General features: G+C 41.3%; 1 protein-coding gene across 2 annotated transcripts in view; it reads right to left on the minus strand.

Annotated features, from left to right (window-relative positions):
* Positions 1–24,040, minus strand: part of LOC308109621 (E3 ubiquitin-protein ligase SMURF2-like) — an 85,268-nt gene that overhangs the window by 35,335 nt on the left and 25,893 nt on the right. For both annotated transcript variants that reach the window (XM_080463315.1, XM_080463316.1), the window contains exons 2-8: positions 22,165–22,203; positions 19,682–19,790; positions 8,917–9,050; positions 4,382–4,447; positions 4,040–4,124; positions 3,662–3,745; positions 2,097–2,308 (exon numbers count right to left, since the gene is read on the minus strand). In XM_080463315.1, coding sequence (XP_080319441.1) covers positions 2,097–2,308; positions 3,662–3,745; positions 4,040–4,124; positions 4,382–4,447; positions 8,917–9,050; positions 19,682–19,790; positions 22,165–22,203 — 729 coding nt within the window. The remainder of the gene's footprint in view (positions 1–2,096; positions 2,309–3,661; positions 3,746–4,039; positions 4,125–4,381; positions 4,448–8,916; positions 9,051–19,681; positions 19,791–22,164; positions 22,204–24,040) is intronic.

Consider the following 24,040-nt stretch of genomic DNA (forward strand, 5'->3'; position numbering starts at 1 on the left):
CCAACTGGACTGATGTTACTGTGAATCCGTCTGGAGCTGAGACTCTGGGAGGTATACACCCTGTCTAGTCTGGGATCTCTCAACATCAATGGTGCTACACACGCGGTATCCGCGGTCGCAACCCTTGCTTCTTATGCAGACACGCAACCCGTTTGTGTCCCACATCTCCACACTGGAAACATTTTAGCTGTCCTGAGCAGCGTAAACCATGTAGGACCCGTCACCGTGCTTCACCCTGAAAGACACTTCCAGAGCTTGAGAGGGTGAATCTAGAAACATGAACACCTGTCGTCTCAGTGACTTCACATGCTTCAGCCTCTGATTCTTACAGCCTAAATTCACTGTAATAAATCCGCTGGCAAACTTACCAAACCTACGGAGCTCAATCTCAAGTGACTCATTCGGAATATACGGCGGCACACCGGACACCGTGATTCGCGTTGACGGGACTGACAGCGGCGAGACTTGAACAAAGTTCTCCTCAACAAACACTTCGTTCTCTACCAGCTGGAGAACCTGAGCCTCTTCCCTCAGGAAAACAACCACAGCCTTATTCAATCGCGATGCGCAAATGATATTGTCATATCCTACCTGGTCACCGACGGCCAGGAGAGGAGAGGAGAGGAGAGGAGAGGAGAGGAGAGGAGAGAATGATAATTGCAGTTGTCATGAAGCGGTGCTGTTGGAAAGGAGGTAGGGTGTAGCAGAGAAAGTGTGAATGAGCCCAAGGGCAAGGCAGGACGACGTAAAAAAAAGGGAAAACAATAAGAGAAGCCTCCTCAAAAGGAGAAAGTTAAAAAAATAAAATGCTCAACGTAACAATGCCTTCGGGCTACAAACAACATCCAGCCTGAGGAGCGGTGCAGCATATCTTTGATCTGCATACCGTGTATTTTTAAGGGGGAAGGAAGGAAGCTACACAAATGCAGCGCGACTGCAGCTGAGAGTCTGTAAAACACACTGGCCCTCTCAAAAAAACAACACTGAGCTCAGCCCATGATGGCATTTGGTAGCCGGCGTTGCTTCATCAGGTATTAGAAGAGCAGTCATGTTAATGCTGCATGGCCCCAGTCTACACCACAACACATTAGAAAGTGGTATGTTACAATAATCACGTTGGCAGCTCATTTCAGTACTCACACAACAGCCTGTGTCGTTACAAAAGGTCTTCATTTTAGTGCTTTGTCGCTTTATTGGCAGATCTAACTTTTGTGCAAATCCCATGGCAATTATTCAAGTTCTTGTCATTTCAATTTACAAAAGTCTTCATGAGACTTTCATGAGATGAGGAAAAGCATGATATCCTAAAAGAGTCTGGCATGTGTGTGTCATGACCACATTTCTCTGTTTAGTGCAATCTTTTGGTGCAGATTTGTTGAGAGTTTTTATAGTATTCAATTATCTTATTAAAAGAGCATACAAAGGAGAGGTGTCATACATATCACTGACACTGCAGAGGGCACAACACTGCTCAGTGCATAAAAAGAAAAGAAGCCATGACTGGAACGTTTCCATCAATATATCCATTTTTCTAATTCATTCACAGTGGATTACAGTGTTTCAGTCAGAGTATAAGGCATAACATAACACAGAGACCTGAGCTGGTCCATGATGGAGTGAGGAAAGCCTGACTGTACTTCATTTTTACAATATTTGTACTAAAACAAAAGGAGACCAATGGAGTTTTTATAATGCCAACATTTTACCGGCCCGGCCCACTCAAGAGCAAAGCGTTGTACCGGGATTAAGATGACTTGGAGATCCCTCTTATAAAGGATGCTTTGCAGGGCCTCTTTGGAGGACTTTAAAGAGAGTTTGTGTTCATGTGTGCATATAGAAGGTCTCGTATCGTCTTAACAGGGATTGGGGTTACAATATGCCTGAGATTTGGAGAAGAACATAGTTTTGTCAGAGAGCAGATGATTATAGACAAGCATAACTATTGTCAAAAATATCAAACTTCTGCCAGGTACTGAGTAATATCACAAACACAACAAAACAATAGAACGCAAGCTCTATTTTCTAATGAAGACATAACACCACCTCAGCATTAAAGATGTGTAAATCTCCCGTGAGTGTGAATGTATGTGTCTCACCATAGCCCTCAGGAAGATCAGGCGGCGTATGAAGGTGTGTTCGACTCATGTAGTTACGATGCCGCTGAGAACGGACCCGTCTCTCCTGGATGCGCTGCTCGGCCGGAGGGCCGCTGGCCTCCGCCCCATTAACAGGTGTCATCACTGGTGTGTTTTCGTCAACCACGCAGCTCAGCGGACGCCCTGATGGGCTGGAGTACTCTGATGCTGGTCTGTGAAAGACAGCAGAGTGTGAGGATTTGTGTACATGCATGATGTAGTCTTCAAGTGAGCTCTTCTGAAGATAGATTTATCTTGTTTTAAAATGTTCTTTTCCAAATAAACACATTTTACGTTTGCAATATTTGATAACTCAGGGTGAACAAACAAGCGTATTTCTGACGTCTTCAGTGTCAACTGCATGATTACCTTTAAATGGGGAGCAACCATGTGGCTGTGTGGGGTTTTGCATTTACTTTTGGAGACTATGTGATTGCAGGAACTGGGTTCTAGAGGGTGTTACTGTGGTTACAGGTGTGCTTTGGGTTGAGTCTTAGGTGCAGCAAGGTGATCTATTTTTGTGACCTCTCGACGTACAAGGAAGCGTACAATAACATGTAGAGAAACATGTTCAGTGATAACACAGTTATCTACGAGCTTGGCAAAACATTGCAAAAAGTCCCTAGAATCCCCGTGTGCATCAGTCAGGCCCACAAAACAGATATCTGATAAGCAGACAAACAAAGACAGGCTGAGTGTGTGAGACCACTGTCTGGCTGCACAGTCACTGACGCCTCAGCTATCTGAAGCCTTGGACCCTCAACCAACAACCGCTTTCCACACACTCTTCCTCCCTCCCATTTCCTCTTTCTCCACACTTATTTTGTTTCACCTCTTGCCTCCACTTTCCCTCGTCCAAACTCCCTAAGAGTGCATCAAGCCTGCGTTCTCCATCCACTGTTTCTGCATTATGCGAACGCTTGATGACGCACTCGTCCTTTCTCATCAACTTCATATGTTTACACTAAACTGGCTCCTAACTGTGGCTTGTGAGGCCAACCTCTTTATGTTGTGCTGCTCATAAGTGACTTAAGATCTATAGTAGGAGTTGGTGAGGAGCTGGGAGGGGTTATTTGCTTACTTCCCTTGGCTCCACTGATATGGGCCAAGTAGGAAGGCGACAGTTGTTCCTGCAGCAGCAGTAAGAGAGGCCAAATGAGGCCTGCCTGCCAGACTGGCTGGCTCGATTTTTTTAACATTTTTTATGTGTTTCTGTTGCGGAGGGGAACCAAGGAAACTGACAGCAATTTGCTCATTCCCGAGAGACTGTTACTGTAGAGAGGACAGGACTTTTTTTTTTTTTTTAAGAAAATGGAAGCACACCTATTTATACAGACCTGCAACAAGCTTTTTGTCAACTTTGTTTATATGACTACAGCAGCGCATAAAGGAAGTAGCTGGGTCTAAATGATATTACCATTTAAGACACATTTTTGTGACAAGAATTTTCACACTGCTGACCATGAAAGTATATGTCAAGCTATCTTGTTATATAAAAGCATACAGATACGGAGGTGTAGATATACCTGGTGGGTCTCTCCCATTGCGTGGTCCGTGTGATGTGGTTCAGGTACTGTATTCTTCCAGAGGCTGTCCTCCTCTCTTCCCAGCTGGTGTAGACACACACAAATACAGCCAATGTTGACAACTGTGTTGAAACTTACAATAAACCAAAAAAAAAGTTATTTATGTTTAAAATTTGAATATTCTCTATCACAAGCGCTACCAACAGTCTTACAGCAAAAGGTGAACGCAAAACATGAAGCGTGTGGCTGATGTAGGGTGTCTTCAAAGCAAAAACAATGAAAAAATAATCATTCTTCACTGAGAGAAAAAGGTGGCATTTCCCATTAAAGCATAGTGCTAACATGACGTTTAATCTTCCAGAATTATTTCACACTGACCCATCAGGTAAGTCGTTGTCAAACAGGCGACTGCAGTCCACAACTGGTCCTCCACTCCCAATGCGATCTCTGGACTGAAGACTTACTACAGAATACAACAATAAAGAAATACTCTGTCGTCACAACTGACACATTATAAATGCAGAAATGTGTGCAAGTTCCACAAAATCTTTATTCTGGAGTTTTTACTCTGAACTTCACTTTACTTTAACTATTACATTTGTACTATAATACCTCAGCACAGTAGAAAGGGCTGCAGCTGGTGTAAAAATATGTTTACATATATATCTATATGTTCATCCATATATTTAGTATATGCAACCAAAACTGTGGATTTCTTACCTACTATTTGTCCTCTCACAGTATCATTGTCATTGGGGCCCAGCTTGTTCAGATCCAGCCTCTGATCTGCAAACAAGAAAAACAAACATTTATTCAATACCTGCACTCATTTACTTAAAAAAACAACAACTTCAGACTAAAATTATCACTAGCTGAAATGAATGAAATAGTCTGTATTGGCTGGGAAATTGTGCTTCAGACCCAGTTAAGATGTTTAAACAGTTTCAAGGATGACCATCTTGAAAAGTAGTTTAGTACATCTGATACTTTGCTGTTCACACTGAGGTTTATGTTGTGATGAGGGAGAAAGCCACAACTGTAGAAAGTCAGAGGAAAGACTGTTTTATCTTTTGTAGAGATGAAAAAGAAGAATGGGCCTGTGATAGGAACAGGAATGTGCACCTGCACACTGCAACATTTAACTGGCAGTTGAAGGAGGGTCAACTACTTTTTTGACGCATGTGGTTTAAATTGTTCAAAAACATATTTACAGAGATTCTGCCTCTATGCACTTTACTTAGATGGAATAAAGAATTTGATTTAAAAAATCTATGGAAAAGCCAATAAGTACCTTAAGTATTTAGTAAAAACGCTGATTGTGACACATTAAGTCATGTCAGGAAAAATAAAGGATATAGAACATTACTTAGATCATTAAGTATTGACAAATAATCCACCATACAATAACTAAAGAGACTGTTTCTATTATCAGAAATTCTAAACATTTAAGTGAGGCACCACTTGCATAATATTGTAATTCAAAACAAAAAAAAGTGGCGTCACATTCTCTCCGACCAGCTACTCCACAAAAAGAAAAGCTGCCAGACTCAGACTTCACCTGCAGCAGCAGACATAGTGAACAAGATCCAGACACAGATACTCTCAGCACCCACGCACTCACTCAATCCCACAGGGAGACTTATGTACGAGAGAATGAGCAGTACTAATCAAAAACATAGGAATGTTAAAATAATTGTGATATTACAAAGTGCATTAGTGCCTAAGTGTGCGAATGGTTGAAAGTGCAGGTGGAGAGTAGTCCGACATGAGAGTGAATACAGATTAGAGCTGAAACAGAAGGAAAAAAAGAGAAAAAGAGATTAAACGATAGCCCTGGTTTCCTGTACTAGCAGTCTAACTGGATATGTTAGTTGTTTGTATGTTTGTTTGTGTGCACATGAAACTGTGCATAGATAAAGGCCAAACACCCATATAGGATGTTACCAGAAGACATGTGTGTGTTTGTGTGCGCACAAGTGCATCTGTTCCGGATACGCGTCTAGACTAAACAGGGATGGTTAAGGCCTTACATGGCCAGAATAGTAAGCAGATTTTTCTCCTAAATAAGAAAGGAGGGGAAACAGAGACAGAATATTTACAGACCTTTAACCACAAGCCCTCACCGCACCATTCAATTCCCCAGAGCTATAAAAACTGCAACAGACTAAACAACATAAATGTGTGTTAATGTGCACATGCAGATCCACATTAGCCAAATGTGCGAGGGCACACCTGTCTACATGCATCTAAAAGAACATCACAAGCATCTTAAACAGTCTTTATATTAACATTATGAATGGTACAAGGAAAAAAAAAAGAGACGACATACGGAAGCAAACAAGTGGTGAGTCAAGTCATTTGGAAATATGTGTTTTAGTTGATTTTGCTGGTACAGAAGTGAGGTTTGTGATGCGACAGCAGGAAATGAACTCCAGTGGAGAGTCAAACAGACTTCTAGTATAAGAGACAACCATGCCCAATCCCATTTTGCCAGACTGCAAGTGTGTATGTGGGGGTGAAGAAAGACCGTCTGGGCGAGTGAGCTATGTGGATGAATGAGTCTTCTAGGAATCAATGGTGGTTCTGGTGAAGTACTCGCATAGTGGTTAGACTGTTCAGCATTGAGGTGCCGCAGTACTTGGGACAGAGACAAAAAGAATAATCTAAGGGTTGCTGTCTTGTCATGCATTACGTCTCCCCATCCACTTCCTGTAGCTGAAAAAAAGTATAACGTTTGCCATGTTGGCTGTATATTCATGTAACTGGAGCCTAACGAGAGGCTATACTGTCAGTGTCTGGAAGTTGAGGATTATTAAACAAGTCTTCCGTCACACAATGAGGTAAAACTATGGCACACCAGACCACTACGTTCACCAAGGTCCCTTTGTAGCAACAGTGCCACCGTTGTGGTTTCTAATGGATGCGGATGTGAATGATAAAAGCCAAAGATGCCATTTAGGGGCAAATATAAAGGAGGTGGAAAGCATTCTGTCAAGGATTGATCTCCACTGCATGAGGTTGGCAGAGACTGTTAAATTTGGTCCAAACATCTTACAAACGCCTGGAAATATGGAAATATAATCCAGCAAAACATCCAACAAATCATCCACCAATGACTCCTGAAGTGGTTGTGAAGCATGACGAAGCTGACTGGATTAAAACAAATAAAAGGCTGGATGCATAAAAAGGGAGACAACATGTGGCCTGCTAGTTTTCTGATGGTCTGTGTTTGAGAAAGGTCAGGACGAAGAAGAAAATGAGCAGAGGGAAGGGTAATTTGACAGTATGGACTTTAAATGTATAAGTGTCAGCATTAAGATATAAGATATCCCTTTATTTATCTCGCATGTGGAGAAATTTGTAGTGGTACAGCAGGATAGTACAGAGAAAGAAGTACACATAGCAGGAACTAAAAAAAGCAGATAAAGATACAATATAATAGAAAAATATGCACACGGTGCCTAACAGACAGGTACTGCCAAAAAAGGAAGGCTATCAAGCATATTGAAATGTTCACTGTTCAGATAAAATACAGTGTCTGAATATGTTGGAAATGAAAGGGCACAGCTGTCTAAAGCTATGCTGATTGGAGAATCGGTGCACGTGTGCACATACCATGCATTGGATGTTCTTTCATGTCTTACCTGCATTTGTTCAGGATCACTTTCTGGTCAATGAACAATTATCATATATTGTCAATCATTTAACAGCATCTTTCTGAAAGCAAAGCTATGTTGCTTTAAGTGACCGATTTAGTCTCGAGAGCCAGATGTCTGCAGCAGTCAATGTTTCTGATTTGTACTGCCTAAACATGCTGCATGTGTGTTGCAGTCATAAATCTTAGGATAATGAATAGCTGGCATGGAGGCAACAGCAGCAGCAGGAGGCTGCGAGATGGGACACAGCTCACATGCTGCAGATGTCGCAGGCTCACAGGGTTACTGCTGCATCCACATAAAACCCATTTCTACACAATACACGTGTCTCGTTTTTTACTGTTTCAGTCCGTGCATTGCATCACTTTACCGTTAGCTTTATCAACATTTGGATTTGGTCAGAATATGTACTAACAAGCTACCTTTTATCTGCAAAAATATTTCCAAAACTAAAGCAGCAATCACTTCACCTACACACTTGGTACATCCAACTTCCAGCGATGACTTCAAAAGTATCTCCAAGACGTAGATTGACAGACTTTGTTTGCTTCATTATTAGGGCTTTTCCACCCAAAAGAACCAGGTTCTAGTTCAGGGCCGGTGCCAGCGCCAGTTCTTAAATGAGCACCGCCAAAGAACCGGTTCTTTTTCCACCAGTAACTGAGCCAAGTGGGAGCCACGTCATTGCGTCACTCCAAAACGTGATTCGTCACTGATTTCACCAGCGTAGCTCTGACAGCGCTCTTAGAAGAACCAGGAGACGGACTGTATCCATCAGTTTGGTCCGGGTCGCTCCGTCTAGTCTGGCCTGAACCTCGGATGCAGACCAAAGAGCCAGAAAACATCGAGTCTCCTCGTCGCCTGTCGGAGTTTTTTCACGTCTGTCTTGCTTTAGTCCGGAGCCCCGGAGTGGACATAGAGAAAATAATAATTATAATAATAAGGTGAAGGAGTTTGGGTCTTATTTTTCACCATTCCAACATTCCATAGTGACTTTCTGCTCCTTTCACTTCCTGAGAGGAACTGGACCAGAACTAGAACCTGCTTCTTTCTGGTGAAAAAACCCCCTATGTGGCTAGTCCCAATATGGAATATGCCATTTGACCTAGTTTTCCCAATGTGTCCATTAGATCAGAAACTCCTTTCATTGCGTCTATTAAAACAATAGAGATCATTTTGGTTGTACTATATTTTGTTTTTGCAATGTTCACTATTGCCTGGGCAGCACGTAAGCGGAGCACTAATGGTAGGTAATGTTGGAAGAGCAGGGGCTTGGTTTAATGGAGAACTTCCATAAGCTATAGAATATATTGTACATGCACAAAGATTTGCTTGAGGCTACAGATTTAATCTGCAAGAACTGCAGAAATCAGCACAAGCAGCAAAAACTAAAAGCAGAGCAACAACCGTGACAAATTTGGAGAACAATTGTATCAGGCTAATAGTGTTACTGATGAAACAATTCCACAAATAGCTGCTTATTACTCATTTCTTCATTCGGGCAGTGCCTTGTCATCCCAACTGACAGTTTAAAGGTCAAACTCAACAGAAAGATCAGCGACTGGTTTTTAGCATTCACACATATATACAGGTACTCACAGCCCGTATCTTTGAGTCTGTTGATGGCGTTGGACAGGAGACGGACACAGCCCAGAAAACCTGCACCCTGCTTTTTGTGGATCTTCTTGTGATTCCACACACTGATGGTGATGGAGTCGGCTTTTCCGATGTATCTGACAGAGGTGCAGACAGGGAAGGGGGCGGAAAAAAAGGTTATGTCGATGAAAACACAAACTGATAACTAAACATTTAATTGTCCTGACATTTAAAAAACGGTAACCAATTTTACAGTTTTTAGTCTCAGAATAAACCAACAAGTTTGTAGTCTAAAACACCATAAATACATCCAAATATTTTCTTCTTACAGAAAAGTACTTTAAAACAACTTTTCTTGGATCACCCCTTTCAAACTTAAGATACAAAACCTCATGTTAAATGTGATCCACACACAAGGCACTCTATTAAATTATGTGTTGCACTTTAGTACTTGGCACATCAACATATTATATGCTAGTTTCTGTAGTATCTACTCTGGGCTGTAATGATGTACGTTTGCTTATTATTTTGCACTATGCTCTCCTCCTGCTGGTATTGTTATTGTTGTATTGTAGTGTTTACAACCAATAAAGTGTAGGGTTTGTTTTATAGATAGTCATTTGAATCATTGCTTGTTCCATCTGCTGCTTTGGAAGGGTTTAGTTGGGTTCTGTTGTTCTCTATCATTGTAAGAGCGCTTTGAGATGTTTGTTGATGTGATTTAGCGCTTTACAAATAAAATTGAATTGAATTGAATTAATGCAAAAAAAAAGAAACCATTTCTATTCAATTCGATTTGATTGACAGTAACTGTGCATGTTTGCTCTCTTGTACCAATGCTGACACACCGTAGACACATAGGGCTTGTATCACGTTATGTTTTCTGTTTCTGTTTTGCAGCTGTGGAATTTTAGAGGTTAGTTGGTATTAAAGCTGGCTGCATGCAGAGAGTTGAAGTGCTGCTCTAGATGATCCACTCTGCTGACAGCTCTGATCGGCTGCAGATCAAGCACGGGCCGGTAATATAAAACTAAACTGTTCATTCCAGTCAGAGTTGAACTGAAGCTTTTCCTGCTCCACTTTTTCACGCTGCAGCTCATGTTGTTTCTTTGTTTAATTTTGACTCACTGTTGGATGACGGGTAGTTTCCCGGGTCATGAAATTGAAATCCATGGACGTCCGAGCAGAGCAGCATTGACGTAATTACGTCAGATGCGCTCAGACTCTGGCTTCGACTACGGTGTGGGATGAAGATTACAAAGGTAGAGCAGCACATTTCCCCCCACAAATTCCACTTCATTTCACGTTGATGTGCAGCTAATGGGCCGGTGCCGGCCAGACAGGAGGCTCCCGCGGGCCGCCGTCTATTGAGGACCCCTGCTGTATACCAATGGAAAGGAAAGGGCTTTTCCCAACAACCACATCAAAACACATATGTTTTGGTCTGTAACCCAAACAACAGAAGCTGGCAAATAGATGAATTCAAAATGAATTGCAACTTTCTTAAGGTTGGGCCTTTTTTTTATGTCCTATGATTTTCTTTCTAGCTAGAAAATGAAAACTGGATGAGGACAAGGGGGCATCTTAGGACACTCATTTTTGCAGATGCCGCGCCGAGGCCTGTGCTTTGTTTATGATGATTTCATTCTGGGTATTTACCACAATTTGGTGACAAATGAAAAAAATGTAATAAAAATTTCCCCTGAAAGCTCAGATTTCATCTCTCATGAATAGGTAAGTTAATGACAGAGTTTATCTGCTAAACCTCGGGCAGTAAAAACCTAGAACCTCGAACCCTAACCCTTTTGTCACATCTTTAGAAATGTCAGCATGTTTAAAAAGTAAACTTTTATACGTTAAACAACTTGAAGATCCGATTTTCTAATCAAATAAATTAATTTAAAGATGTGACAAATCTGCTTGACTGCTTTGATCTTATTTGCTTGTGTTTACATTGATTAGGAAGACTTACACTGGATGAGTCTACCCTCAGTTGGAATGTCATAATTGAAAAACAGACATACCAAGCATTGTCTTATTATGCTGTAGCCCAGAAATTCAGATTGTTTGCCCTGTGGTGCAAAGCAAACTGTTTTCAAGTACAGTTCAGTTTACCCTTTATCCAACACAGATAAGATTATAAGGTCACTATGCTGTGAGACACAATGTCTCAAAGAGAATTGAAAAGTGAAATAGCTGACAAGACAAGCACATTTTGTCAGAATACACCAAACAGTTAGAAGAAAATCTTACTTTCTCACCAACAAGGAAATGTATTAAGAAATTTGGAATTGTTGAACCACATTGCAAAGGCTACTCCTCCCATCCACGGCCAATTTATGTAGCTGTGAGTGAGCAAAGATTAGTTTCGTGCAACCTTGAGATCATCAACTTATGGAGTCTTGATTTCACCAGTTTCCTGTATTTCACTTGTAAATACGTTTTGAGTGTAGACTAACTGTATGCAGCAAGTTTTAAAAGGTGCAATTAATTGAAAGTGGCCAGCCTGAAACCGACTGACAAAACAAATTTGGAATATGGATTCAATCACTGTCTTTTTTTTTTCCAAGCACCGGGGCAACTATTTACTTTTAGGGTTCTATTTCATGTCAACCTGCTATGCCAACTCAATTAAAAATTAAGCACGATCAAATTCTGACAATGAACCCACAACCATGCCAATGGTGAAGCACATTTTGATTTCAATGCATTTGTTGTTGTTTTTTTAAACCACATTATTTTAAAAATACAACTTTTGCCTTGATAACAAGTACCATAGAACCCCTCCCTGTTTACATAATCCCCTTCCCCCCCTTCTGGACCCCCGCCCTCTCAGAGGAACGTGCTCCCCCACCAGCGACCCTTGGCCTCTTCCTCTGGTTCAGGAAATGACTAACATGCAACAGAAAGCAGATGGAGTGTGGCTTTGGCAGGTTTCCAGCTCGCCACACCTCATTTCAGCAGCCTTCAGCTTTCAGAGGAGACGTCTCTGTCTATGTGACACATATACCTTCAAAGATACATCAAGCCCCTTGTCAGTATGATAGGATACCTCACAAAATTGTTGACAGATTTCTAAACATGGGCCTTGTTGCCATTTAATTTACTGTTGTGGAAGATGTTTCAAGAAACAAGTAAAATGTTTTGTCTTGAAAGTTTGTAGGCTAGTATGTAGGCTTGGTTTTTGGCAGGTTGCCTCCCCATGCTTGGCCTCCACTTTCACTCCTCAGTACAAGTCTTCGTATTGCTTTGGTTGGAATGTCAGATTCGCCTGTAATTCACTCAGTGTCCACTCCAAAGACGCTAAATTCTGTATTTATTGTGCTGTGCAAACCCTGTCCCATCACGTGAGAGCCCGTGGAACCCTTCACAAATTACACTTGGCCAACATCTGATTTATTCTGAGTAACTGCACACTGATCATGTTATTGACTGCAGCACTGCCCCATCTGTGTTTCCTCTCTCCAGCACACTGTACTAACAACCAAATCAACACTCATCATTACGGAGAACTCTGCCACAAGTCGAGTTAGTTTGATACTCACTCTCCCCCTCCTGGTTTCATCAATGCAACTAACAATTTATTTGTGAGTTAATCTATCAATTTTTCAAATACCAATATACCGATATCAATCTGTAAACACAGATAGTTAGTGACATATCACAGACACTTTTGTGTGCATTAGTTTTCCTTCTTGCTCCCTTCATAGCTCAGTCTGTGGTTACATCTACCTCTGTGTACTTAATCACCATTTCTTCTTTTAACCCCATTTCCCTTCATCTCTCACCACTACATAGGCTGGGGTTGCCAGCAGGAGCTTTGGGTCCTTTGGGGTGATCCCTTCCTGTAATGGCCTGTCAACACAGGCCGTGGTATAGAGAACATCCAGAGTATAAGGCCCCTGTGAAAACACTCTACCTGACACAGACGCAAAGACGGTGACGGGCAAGCATGTCTTTAGTGCAATGGTCACCCTGAGTTAGTCTTTATATAGTCCATGGCTCCCGAGCTCAAGAGAGAGCTTAATCAAGCACTACATTTTTTGTAACTTATGCCTGCCAGGTAGTTGGAAATGTCAGAAGCTTTATCGATGACCTAAAGGCTCTTTTATCAACTTTAGGAGTCCTAAAAGTTTATTATCTGCTGCAGTGTGAGACATAGATTTCAGAGTCTTGGATACGACAGTAAGTTTGGCTATTACGACATACCTAAAAGAAAACAAACAATGCAATATGCTATTTATGTATGCTGCTCTGCTGGTGTTTTCAGGAAATAAAAGAAGAAAACAAAGAATCAAGCAGTTTTTCTCTTAGCATTTATGTACAGGGAGAAGATAAGGTTTAGAAGTAAACAGAGAATGTGTACGTAATCTAGCGTTTCAGCTCTTTGGAAGTCTGCAAAATATTGTTTATGTGCAGAGCTGGTGTTGCTATGATGGCCAAGTGATTTCCTCCTGCATTTCTATTGGTTATCAGTGGCTGTGTGGTGTAATGAGATGATGGTGAACTTTCCAACACCGCCAGAGGATTACCTCGGGCTGTCTGCTGTTGCATTATTGTGACGGCCTCCAGCAAACCCCAGACTGCAGGACGAGATCATTTTCAAGCAATATCAAACATTTAATCTACAATTGCCCCTTTTGCGAGACAGACAGAATTTGGCCAGTGCATAGCCACATTAAAGGTGACACATAGTAAAAGAATAGACACCTTTATTAAGACAAACTGGTAAAAAAAAACTAAATGTGGCCAATAATACAAACCAAAAAAAAGCTTTGAAATGTGTCATAAATGACTTCTTTGGGCTAGTTGAGAGTTATGCAGCAGGTGCAAGCATGACAATTGTATTTTGGTGCATGCCAAAACAGGCTCCAGTCATATTCAAGTGTATTGTGATTAGGGCTGAACGATTTTGGAAAATAATTAAATTGCGATTTTTTTTCCTCAATATTGCGATTGCGATTTAATATGCGAATATTTTTTCAAGGTCCTCATCTCATGTATTTTTCAACAAACACAAGCAATATATAGGCATATATATATATATATATATATATTATAGGCACCGTGTGCATATTTTTTTATTATATTGTATTTTTATCTGCTTTTTGTGCAATACATCCACCCCCATACTCTGTACATGTCCACACTTATAGGCACCGTGTGCATATTTTTCTATTATACTGTATTTTTATCTGCTTTTTTTTTTTTTTGTTCCTGCTATGTGTGCTTCTTTCTCTGTACTATCCTGCTGTACCACCGCAAATTTCTCCACATGCGAGATAAATAAAGGGATATCTTATCTTAATAAATCAATATGTATTATAATAAACAATATCAGATTTATTATACATAAGTTCTTTCTTATAGGCGAGGCTTATGTTAAGATAAAGTCAAATGAAGCATGTATTAATATGAAAGACAGTTTATTTATCTTCTACTTCAATTCCAGTAGTAAACTTACTAAATACTGTGACTTGCAGTCTAGTAAGCGTTCACCACAACGAGCCAACCGCTGGTCCATTGTGCTGATCAAAGCCCTAAACCAGGCTGGGTCACTATACTAATGCTGCGCTGGACATTAAGGATCAAAGTATTTTAGTTCCATGTGGACAATGTGGGGGTCTGCATGACGTCATCATCTCATAATAAACTAGTTCCATCTTTCAAACCTCAGAATGACTTTATTAATCCCTGGGGAAATTCTTTAGCAACGCAGCACCAACAGCAGTGCTTCCAGCTCGAACACAACACAAAAGATTGGGACTATTTTCAGGGAGTTTAGGGCGAAGTAGGACACAGCTTCATGGTGTGAATCGACTGCTACAGCGGAGGAGCTGCTGTTCATTGTTTTGATGCCGTGGTCAGTGCCGTTCTCCTCTGAGAGATGGACTTTTAAAATGCTGACGTCTGTTGACAAAGCGACCGCCTCGCTGTAAAACTGCTTTGCTAACATCCACGTTGCTGCGTTGCTTTGCTAACATTGCTCATTGCTGCGTTGCTTTGCTAACATCCACGTTGCTGCGTTGCATTGCTAACATCCACGTTGCTGTGTTGCTTTGCTAACATTGCACGTTGCTGTGTTGCTTTGCTAACATCCATGTTGCTGCGTTGCTTTGCTAACATCCACGTTGCTGTGTTGCTTTGCTAACATCCATGTTGCTGCGTTGCTTTGCTAACATCCACGTTGCTGTGTTGCTTTGCTAACATTGCTCATTGCTGCATTTTTTTTGCAAACATCCACATTGCTGTGTTGCTTTGCTAACATCCACGTTGCTGCGTTGCTTTGCTAACATCCACGTTGCTGCGTTGCTTTGCTAACATCCACGTTGCTGCGTTGCTTTGCTAACATCCATGTTGCTGCATTGCTTTGCTCACATCCACGTTGCTGCGTTGCTTTGCTAACATCCACGTTGCTGCGTTGCTTTGCTAACATCCACGTTGCTGCATTGCTTTGCTAACATTGCCCGTTGCTGCGTTGCTTTGCTAACATCCACGTTGCTGCGTTGCTTTGTGGTGTTGTGAGACTAAAATGCGTCCAAACAGCAACATGTTGCCATGAAAAGTTGGATAGCACAGTGCTACTTCCCTAGCCTGCTCGCTGGCTGCAAACTGTGGAATGGATTTCCTGCCTCATTCCTCCTGGTCTCATTGAGACCCGCCTCCCTTCAGGAAATCCAGTCCACAGTTTGCAGCCAGCGAGCAGAGCAGCAGCAGGGAAACACTGGGGATCATTTCAGCACCATGAAGCAGACCAGGATCATGGATCAGACCAGGATCATGGATCAGGAACCTCTGATCAGTGAATTATGTTGAAATCGGAACCCGATCCCGGATCGGATCGGCTCCGTTCCTAAAAACCAGTAGCCCGTTTGGTCAAGGTGGGCAGATGATTCACTTGCCCGAGCAAAGCTTTTACTAGCCCCGGACGGTCGGACAGTCCTTAATGTCGAGCCCATTAAATGGACATCATATCTTTCACTATGAACTCCGTTATGATTAAGAAGCTTTATTGTCATTGTGCAAGTACAACGAATTTCCGTTTGTTGCATCACTAATAGCAGCAGCAGCAGGTCACATTCACATTTAAATAAAAAAATAGTCTTTGGTAAGGTGCGGTATTGAAGTGCAAGTTCTTTGGGGGGGGGGGGGGGGGGGGGGGGGGGGGGGGTCATGATCCCTGCAGCAGTCTCTTCACAGCCATGGGGAAGAAGCTATTCTTCAGTCTGTTGGTGCGAGCTCTCATGACTCTGAGTCTTCCAGAGGGGAGGGTGGAGAACAGAATGTGTCCTGGGATGGGCGGGGTCATTTCAGATCTTTGTGGCCCGTCGGAGGAGCCGGCTCGAGTAGATCTCCTCTCGGCGTGGTAATGGGGATCCAATGATTCACTGAGAGTCTTGATGACCCGCTGCAGTTGTTTTTTTTCATTTGCAGTGCAGCTGGCGTACCACACCGTACAACCGTAGGTGAGGACTCTCTCTATTGAGCAGTGATAAAAGTTTTTCAGCAGAGGTGGAGGGAGTTTGTTCCTCCTCAGCGTTCTCAGGAAAAAGAGTCGCTGCTGGGCCTTTTTAATGATGTGGGTGGTGTTCACAGTCCAACCCAGGTCCTCTGAGATGTGCAGTCCGCTCTACTTCTTCCCCATTGATCCTCAGACCTGAGTGTGGTGTGGTCCTTGACTTACGGAAGTCAATGATGAGTTCTTTTGTCTTCCGGGTGTTGAGATTGAGGTGATTGTCACCAGTGCTTCCACCTCCTGCCTGTACGGTGTTTCGTCATTGTTTTTGACCCGTCCAACAATGGTTGTGTCGTCAGCAAATTTGATGAGGGTGTTTGAGTCATGGATGGAGACACAGTCATGGGTGTACAGCGTGTACAAGACTGGACTCAGAACACAGCCCTGGGGAACAGCAGTATTGAGGACGATGGTGGAGGATGTGGAGGTGCCCATCCTGACCTGCTGGGGTCTGTTAGTCAGGAAGTCCTTGATCCACAGGCAGAGGGAGGTTCCAAGTTGCAGTGTCTGCAGCTTGTTGATCAGTCGGCTGGGGCTGATGGAGTTGAAAGCAGAGCTGAAATCCACAAACAGCATCCTGATGTAAGTGTTGGGGCTTTCAATGTGGCTGAGAGCGTTATAGAGGGCGATGGAGATGGCGTCTTCTGTGGATCTGTTGGACCTGTAGGCGAACTGATGTGGGTCAAAGCCAGGTGGGATATGGGCCTTGACGTGTTCTAACACTAGTCTCTCCATGCATTTCATGATCACCGGAGTTAGGGCCACAGGCCGGTAATCAATCAACCCTGTGATGGCAGAGGATTTGGGCACAGGGATTATGGTGGCAGTTTTCAGGCAGGTGGGGACTGTGGCTTGCTGCAGCGAACGGTTAAAGATGTTGGTGAAAACAGCGGCAAGCTGATGGGCACATGATTTCAGCACCCTCCCCGGTACACCATCCGGTCCTGGTGCTTTGCTGGTGTCGATGCCTCGCAGGACTCGCAGTACCTGGTGTTGTTGGATGGTCAGGGGCTGGTCATGCTCTGATGGTATCAGCTGTGTGTCCTCCGCCTGTCTGCTGTCCTCTTCAAAGTGTGAGAAAAAGATGTTAAGTTGATCTGGGAGAGAAGTGTCGGTGGGGGGGGGGGGGTGTTGTATCGTTTGTAGTCTGTGATGTTCTGGATGCCTTTCCTGGCCTGAGTTATTTCCACCTGCCGTTTCGAATTATGTTGAGTAATACTGTCGCTCTGCTCCGCTCGCTCACGACGTATACGTGGGCGCATGACACGTGCAGGACACGCAAGTCGCCACGTGATCAGATCACGTGAGCAGTCTAATCGCAGCCCTTGCGATTGGAAAATCCTGTTTTATCATATCGCGATATTATCGCAAATACAATTAATTGTTCAGCCCTAATTGTGATGCACAGCGACCGTAAGAGGGCATACACCAACTGCCCCGCCCACTTTTCTGTTGCATTTAGCGAGATCTTTATTAATCAAACGGAATTGTTAAACAGGTAAACATGATGCTCCCCATGTTGTCATGGTCAGCAGTTATGAAAATATGTAGTCGCTGGATGGGGTTGTGCGTGGATCAAAAGTGGCAGAAGTTGGTGGGAACTTGAGCCAAGGCTGGGCAATTAATCATGTTTAAAATCAGACAAAAATGAGAATCATAGTCAACGAGAGCAGCGTGAGTTAGAAAGGTGTCATCTAGAATTCTGACCGGCGGGTCACTTTCCTATATAGAATTGTGACCTAGTGAGGAAAAATGACCCGCCCCATGGAATTTTGACCCCTAATATGAAATTTTACCTTTTGCTAATAAGAATGTTCTAATGTAGATATTTATATAAATATTACTTGTTACATAGGTGACTTTTCTATGCTATAGAATATTGACCCATGCTTATTTTAATGTTATATCATCTATTTCCTTAGTATATATGTAAGGTGTTGAGACATAGGTAACTTTTCCAACGAAGTGCAGAAATAATTAGGATCTATTTGAGATTGAAGGGACTAGACATCCAACAAAAAAGATGCTCAGAGACGTGATGTGGAGTTATCGCCAAGACGAGAGTAAATATAGCAAATTTCTTTTACCAGCATTAAAGAAGCATCATCAGTGGACTCTGACACGACTGTATCTGGGGCTACCGTTGGATATTTAGTCCGAGAGTGGTGTGGCTGTACCGGTGTGAAAGCAAAACTCAACTCCAGGCCTGAACGTCTGGTCAAGGAGTAACTGAAGTCTGTTAACCACCTTGTGACTCACGTCTGGGAAAGGTGCTACATAAATAAAGTTCTATTCTATTCTATTTTACTCTGGGGGGACCTTAAAGCAATGAGGCGACCCGGCGTATGCCACATATCTTAGTTGAAAAAGCTCCCGTATTGTGTGGAATACTTCATGTAGCTTTGCTAGTATTATTTATACCTAAAACAAAGTTTCATTTAACACCTGGCGTCATTACTTGAAGAAGGTTGTATTGACATTTCTCACTGATATTGACACTAATATTTAGACAGAATATTGTTAATGCAATTTAAAAAATTATTGTAATAAATATTCGGTGAGTGGATCTCCGTAAGAAAAAGGTTAAAATTTCATGGGAAAAGGACATTGGAATGTGTTTGAGGTCCACAGGTAAAGCTGTAAAATAAATAAATCGGTCAGGGCTGGTCAAGTTGTGAAAAAACATCTAATTGCAATTTTTCTAACCTGAAGTCTACCAACTAGAATGTATCCCATTTACATGTTGGTTTTCCTTGGTCCACACTTGCAGCTGCCATAGACACAGAAAGTGAATATACCCTTATAATATAAGGCACTCTTAAATCCCACAGAGGATATTGCTGAAAAAACTTTTCATTAAACCACATGTTGAGGCAATTTGACATTTTGAGAATGAATAAGGTCGTATCAGATTTCCCAATGAAAAACACATGAAAGTCTTTAGTGGAGTATGTGTTTGTACAATGTGTGAAATGTCACTCTCCAACACTTTTCTTTGTTATGTAAAATCTCTAACACGGTTTATAGATGGGTCTTGCGTTACACAGTAAAGAGGTAACTAGTTACATTCCCAACACACAAGACAACTGAGGAAAAACAATATTTTCAGTCGGACTCAGCTTTGAAGTTGTGCATGACCTCATGAGTAAATCTATTGTAAAGCACACACATTTGCTCAGTTTGTCTGTTGATGAAGCATACAGGGCAAAAAGCAGCATGTCGTACTGCTTTTCCCTCTTCTTGGTGACTTACAGATCATAATGTTGATTCCACTTGGGGTCCAGCGTATTTCTCACAGTATCTGTAGAGTGGCATTGTCCAGAGCCATCCACCACCACTTTAGCAAATGGATCCGGTAACCCTGTAAAAGCAGACAAACAGAGAGGTTGTGTTGATTCACTGTATAAACCTAACCTTTAATAATGTCATTGATGAAACCAGCGGGACAGCATTTATAAATCATTTGACTCATTCAAATGAAACTTCAGGGACACAAAGATCTATGTTTGTCATTATTCACCGTGACGGAAGCTCATTTTGTACTTTATAATTCAAAGAATGTGTGCAGGAGTGACATCACACTATCCTAACATGACATGATACTGGTCCCAAAAATGAAAGCGTATGACTGTCTTCATTCAACTGTCGTTCAGTCACTAAGGTCATTTTTATTGTAAAGTTGGTGTTTGGGATATTTTTGTTATGAAGATATGACATGAAGCAAGACACTATAATCTGTCCATGTCCTTATTTTCACTACGTAACTAACCAACCCTACCTGTTTATTATGGCATATCTTAAAAAATGTCATATACCTCAACTACAGCGAAAGTTAAAATGTTAGAGCTATTAACAAGTCTCTTTTTCGAGGCTTAGGATCACTTTGAAATAAATGAAGATATCAGGTACTTTTTTTATATTCACGCACATAGACACCATTTTGTGATGATTTGACTGAGAAAATAAGAGACAATGTGTACTGGCTTGTACATTTAAAATGACTTTGTTAGTGCGTAAATTTCAATTGCAGCACTTACATACGCTCTCTGTAGCATTAAAGTGCCTATGACACCATATCGCAGTTAATTTGATAATTTTTCCCTTAAAAAATTACAGTCAAAAGTGTATTTGCCTTCATTGGATGCCCCCTGGAATTTACACTTGACAAGCTAACCCTGCACTGGAGGTCGGAGACTGGAGAGGAATGAGAAAGTGATGTACGAGGAGGAACGCTTTCTCCCGGTCCACAGGGAACGCTGCATTTTCATATTGTGTTGGGGATTTAACACTTTTTCTTTTTTGGAGGGGGTTCAACACAGAATGATCTAATACGTGGACATATAATAGTAGATTTCTACAACATTGTGTATGTTTACACAGTAGACATACTCTAGTAGATCGTTTACTATATGATGTAGACTAGACGCTGTACATAGATGGAAGGATCTACTAGTGTATGTCTACGCTGTCGGCTTGTTGGAGCAGACATTCAATATACGGGACAGATTGACGGCAGAGTTAATTTATTAAAAGTCCCTCACGAGTCCTCCCACCGGAACTTTCTTCACCAAATGGACCGTCTTCAGAAGCCACACAGCATGGTGCTCTGGGGAGGTGATGGAGGCCGGTGGTGTAGCTCGGGGAGTCACGGTGCAGGTTGTTTGGACTATCGGAGTAAACCGGAGAACCGGAGAACCGGAAAAAAACCGTTTTATAATAAAAATACTTTTATTTTGTATTGCTTTATTTCAAAAATGTTTTGGTGTCATTGGCACTTTAAAGACAATGGAAATAATTAGTTGACCTTCACCAAACATTTCAGCTCATCTTTAATGGGAAAGAAAGAAAGAAACCGACCGAACTTTCTTCTGATTTTATATGAATTCAAAACTTCTGGGAATTTCTTCTGTGTTTTATGGGAAGTCCTCTCATTGGATCCTGTTCAGCTTGAAATCGGAGAAGCTGGTCTTCCTGTATTTATCTACCTCTTTCTTAGTTCATGCATATCAATGTGTATTTTAAAAGTATCCAAGTATATACCTCTAGGCACAGACACTTTACTCGAGTTAAACCTGTTTAGTCACGCTCTCTGGGAAGTTCCCCCACAGCTGTGTCTATGCACATTTTGCAGGTGAGTTAAAGAGCTTAATAGTTGATGATAGTTAACTGAAATTGCTGCGATCATTCAGAAACCATAAGAAGGAACAATGATAAACTATACACAACTACAAATGTACATACAATTTATGTGTTAATCTAAAGAAAACACATGATTCTGAATTTAAGCTGAATAGTGAAACTGAAACCTGACAGGGTTGTACCAACAGTGAGCTCAGGTCCAATATTGTTTTCAGAAACTGTTCTAATACATCAACAGATAAGATTTCTTTAAGGAGCAGTTCAACATAACAATACATATTTTGTTTCTCCATCACGTGTCGCCTGACGGTAGTGTTTTTCCACACACATGCTTTATTTACTTGATTTACTCTCAATAAAAATGTACTTTTCATGTTTTAATTAAGACCTTTCCAACTGCTGCTTCTGCGTCTGTTAATAGAATTTGGGTTATCAGGGAGTCTTGAACTGTGCCAGAATGCAAAATACAGGGGCTCCTGAGGGACTTCATTTATGGCATCACTTCAAAAAGCAGCAAGCTGACAAAGCTCATTGTGATGCACAGGAGAGATGTAAAAGGACTAGAATAGATCCACGTAAAAATAGTCTTTACTTACGAAAGAAGTCTTTCTTAGCCAGGTTCTTTGCGCACAGGACTAGAAAAAAAGAAGAAAAAGCAGGAGCATTAATGACAGATGTCAATACATGTTGGATTAAATATTTTTTGTTTTTTTAATCAAACATTTTCACATGAAGCCAAATTACCATTAATCTATACACAGGATTCAGAATATATAATAATTCAGATTTTATTTGGGAAATATAAAATTTTAAAATGTATAGAGATCTTCTGTAGAGTGTAAACATTATACACTCAAAGAAAAGACTTCAGGGCTTGATATCATTTTTGAAATTGCAGTTGTAATGTAAATGTATACATTTACATCTGCATTTGTTGGTTCTAACAAATGTAATTGAATTTCTTTGATTATTTCATAAAATATATTGAAGTTTACTACATGATTTCTGTTGGGTAATTACGGCCGTTTTATACCAACATCTGGTCTGGACTGGGTAATCCATCCTCACCGTCCCCTCCCAGGCTGAGAGAGCAGTTAAGAGGGTTTCTCAGTAAAATATTGAACAGACATGCACTTCTTCTTGTATGAAGCAAGTCCAGAGGATGGCATCACAGATAGAATAGAACAGCTTTCAACACAGAGAAAAAGCTAAGAGAGCAAGCCTGTTTGTCTCAGTCCTGTCTCATCTATGGAACCACACTGCCCTCCTTTTTCCTCCCCTTGTGAATGTCCTGTGGTATGTTGCAGGAGCTGGCGAGCTGCGGCAGGCTTAGTGCTTTGTTTAGAGTTGGCTCGAGAATCCTAGGACACTTGGAGTGAGACTAAGTAGGCCAAGCATTAACGATCAAGTGCACTGGCAGAAAAAGAACCTGATAAAAACATTGAACTCAAGAGGTGTAAAAGGGAGATAAAGAAGCACCACACACTTCCTGCAGTCAGACAAACATCCTAATCATTTCTAACTAAGTGAGGCAAAGGCTTGAATCCGACAAACAAGAGAAACTAGGCCAAAAATGCTCAGACCGGTCAGGTTTGTAGTGAAAGTTTTTATTTTGTTGTGTATTCTGTCTAAAAAAATAAATAAAATGCTATTAAAAAGGCACAGGTAATACCTTTTTTAACTGCTGTATCGTATCGTCAGTCTCCGGGCAAAAAAGAGTGTGCACTTCACTTACTCGTGAGCTAAATATGACATGTTTTAAAACTAAAACAAAGATACAAGATTTACGGGAGGTTTCATTCTCACACTCACTTTACAAGATGTCATTAATTATATACTGACATTATTATAAGTAGGCAATAAAATGATTTTCCCCATTTCTGACTTTTTTGTGCATGCGTGAAGGAATTAAATCTCCTCAGTATCTACATATTATTGAACGTGCACTGCATTCCAGTGTTCAGGAAACTCATAACAACATTGCTTTCTCAGAAAAACATGGCCGTGTTCCAGGCAATTACAAATTCAATCGGGACACCTCCAGGAAACCTTGCTTGCACTTTGAGGATAAATATAAAACCCTATGCCCTATTGCGTTTATAAGAAGAATGTAACTTTACATGAGATTTATGGAATGGAATCTGTAACATTTTCAATCCGCCTTAAAAAGTCTACTTTTGTTAAATTATGGACCAAATGGGTCAGTTATATCCAGTCCTTACCACCAGATTTTATTGAGGTTACTTGTATTTAGAAAGAAACATTTCTCACTCCCTTTGGTTTTGGTGTTGGATTGGCATTTCTGTTTTTTATTTTTATCTACGATCAACTGTGCACACTGTTTCTCTCCCTACTTGTTCTGAGTTTGTTGTTGTTGTTGTTTTTATTTAGTTTTTTTTTGTTTTATTGTCTTTGTTTTTGGGGTTTCTTTTCTTTTCTCTTTCTTTTCTTTTGTACAAAAAAAAAGGGAAA

This window comes from Lipophrys pholis, assembly GCF_963383615.2.
Source record: "Lipophrys pholis genome assembly, chromosome: 5".
NCBI classification, from domain to species: domain Eukaryota; kingdom Metazoa; phylum Chordata; class Actinopteri; order Blenniiformes; family Blenniidae; genus Lipophrys; species Lipophrys pholis.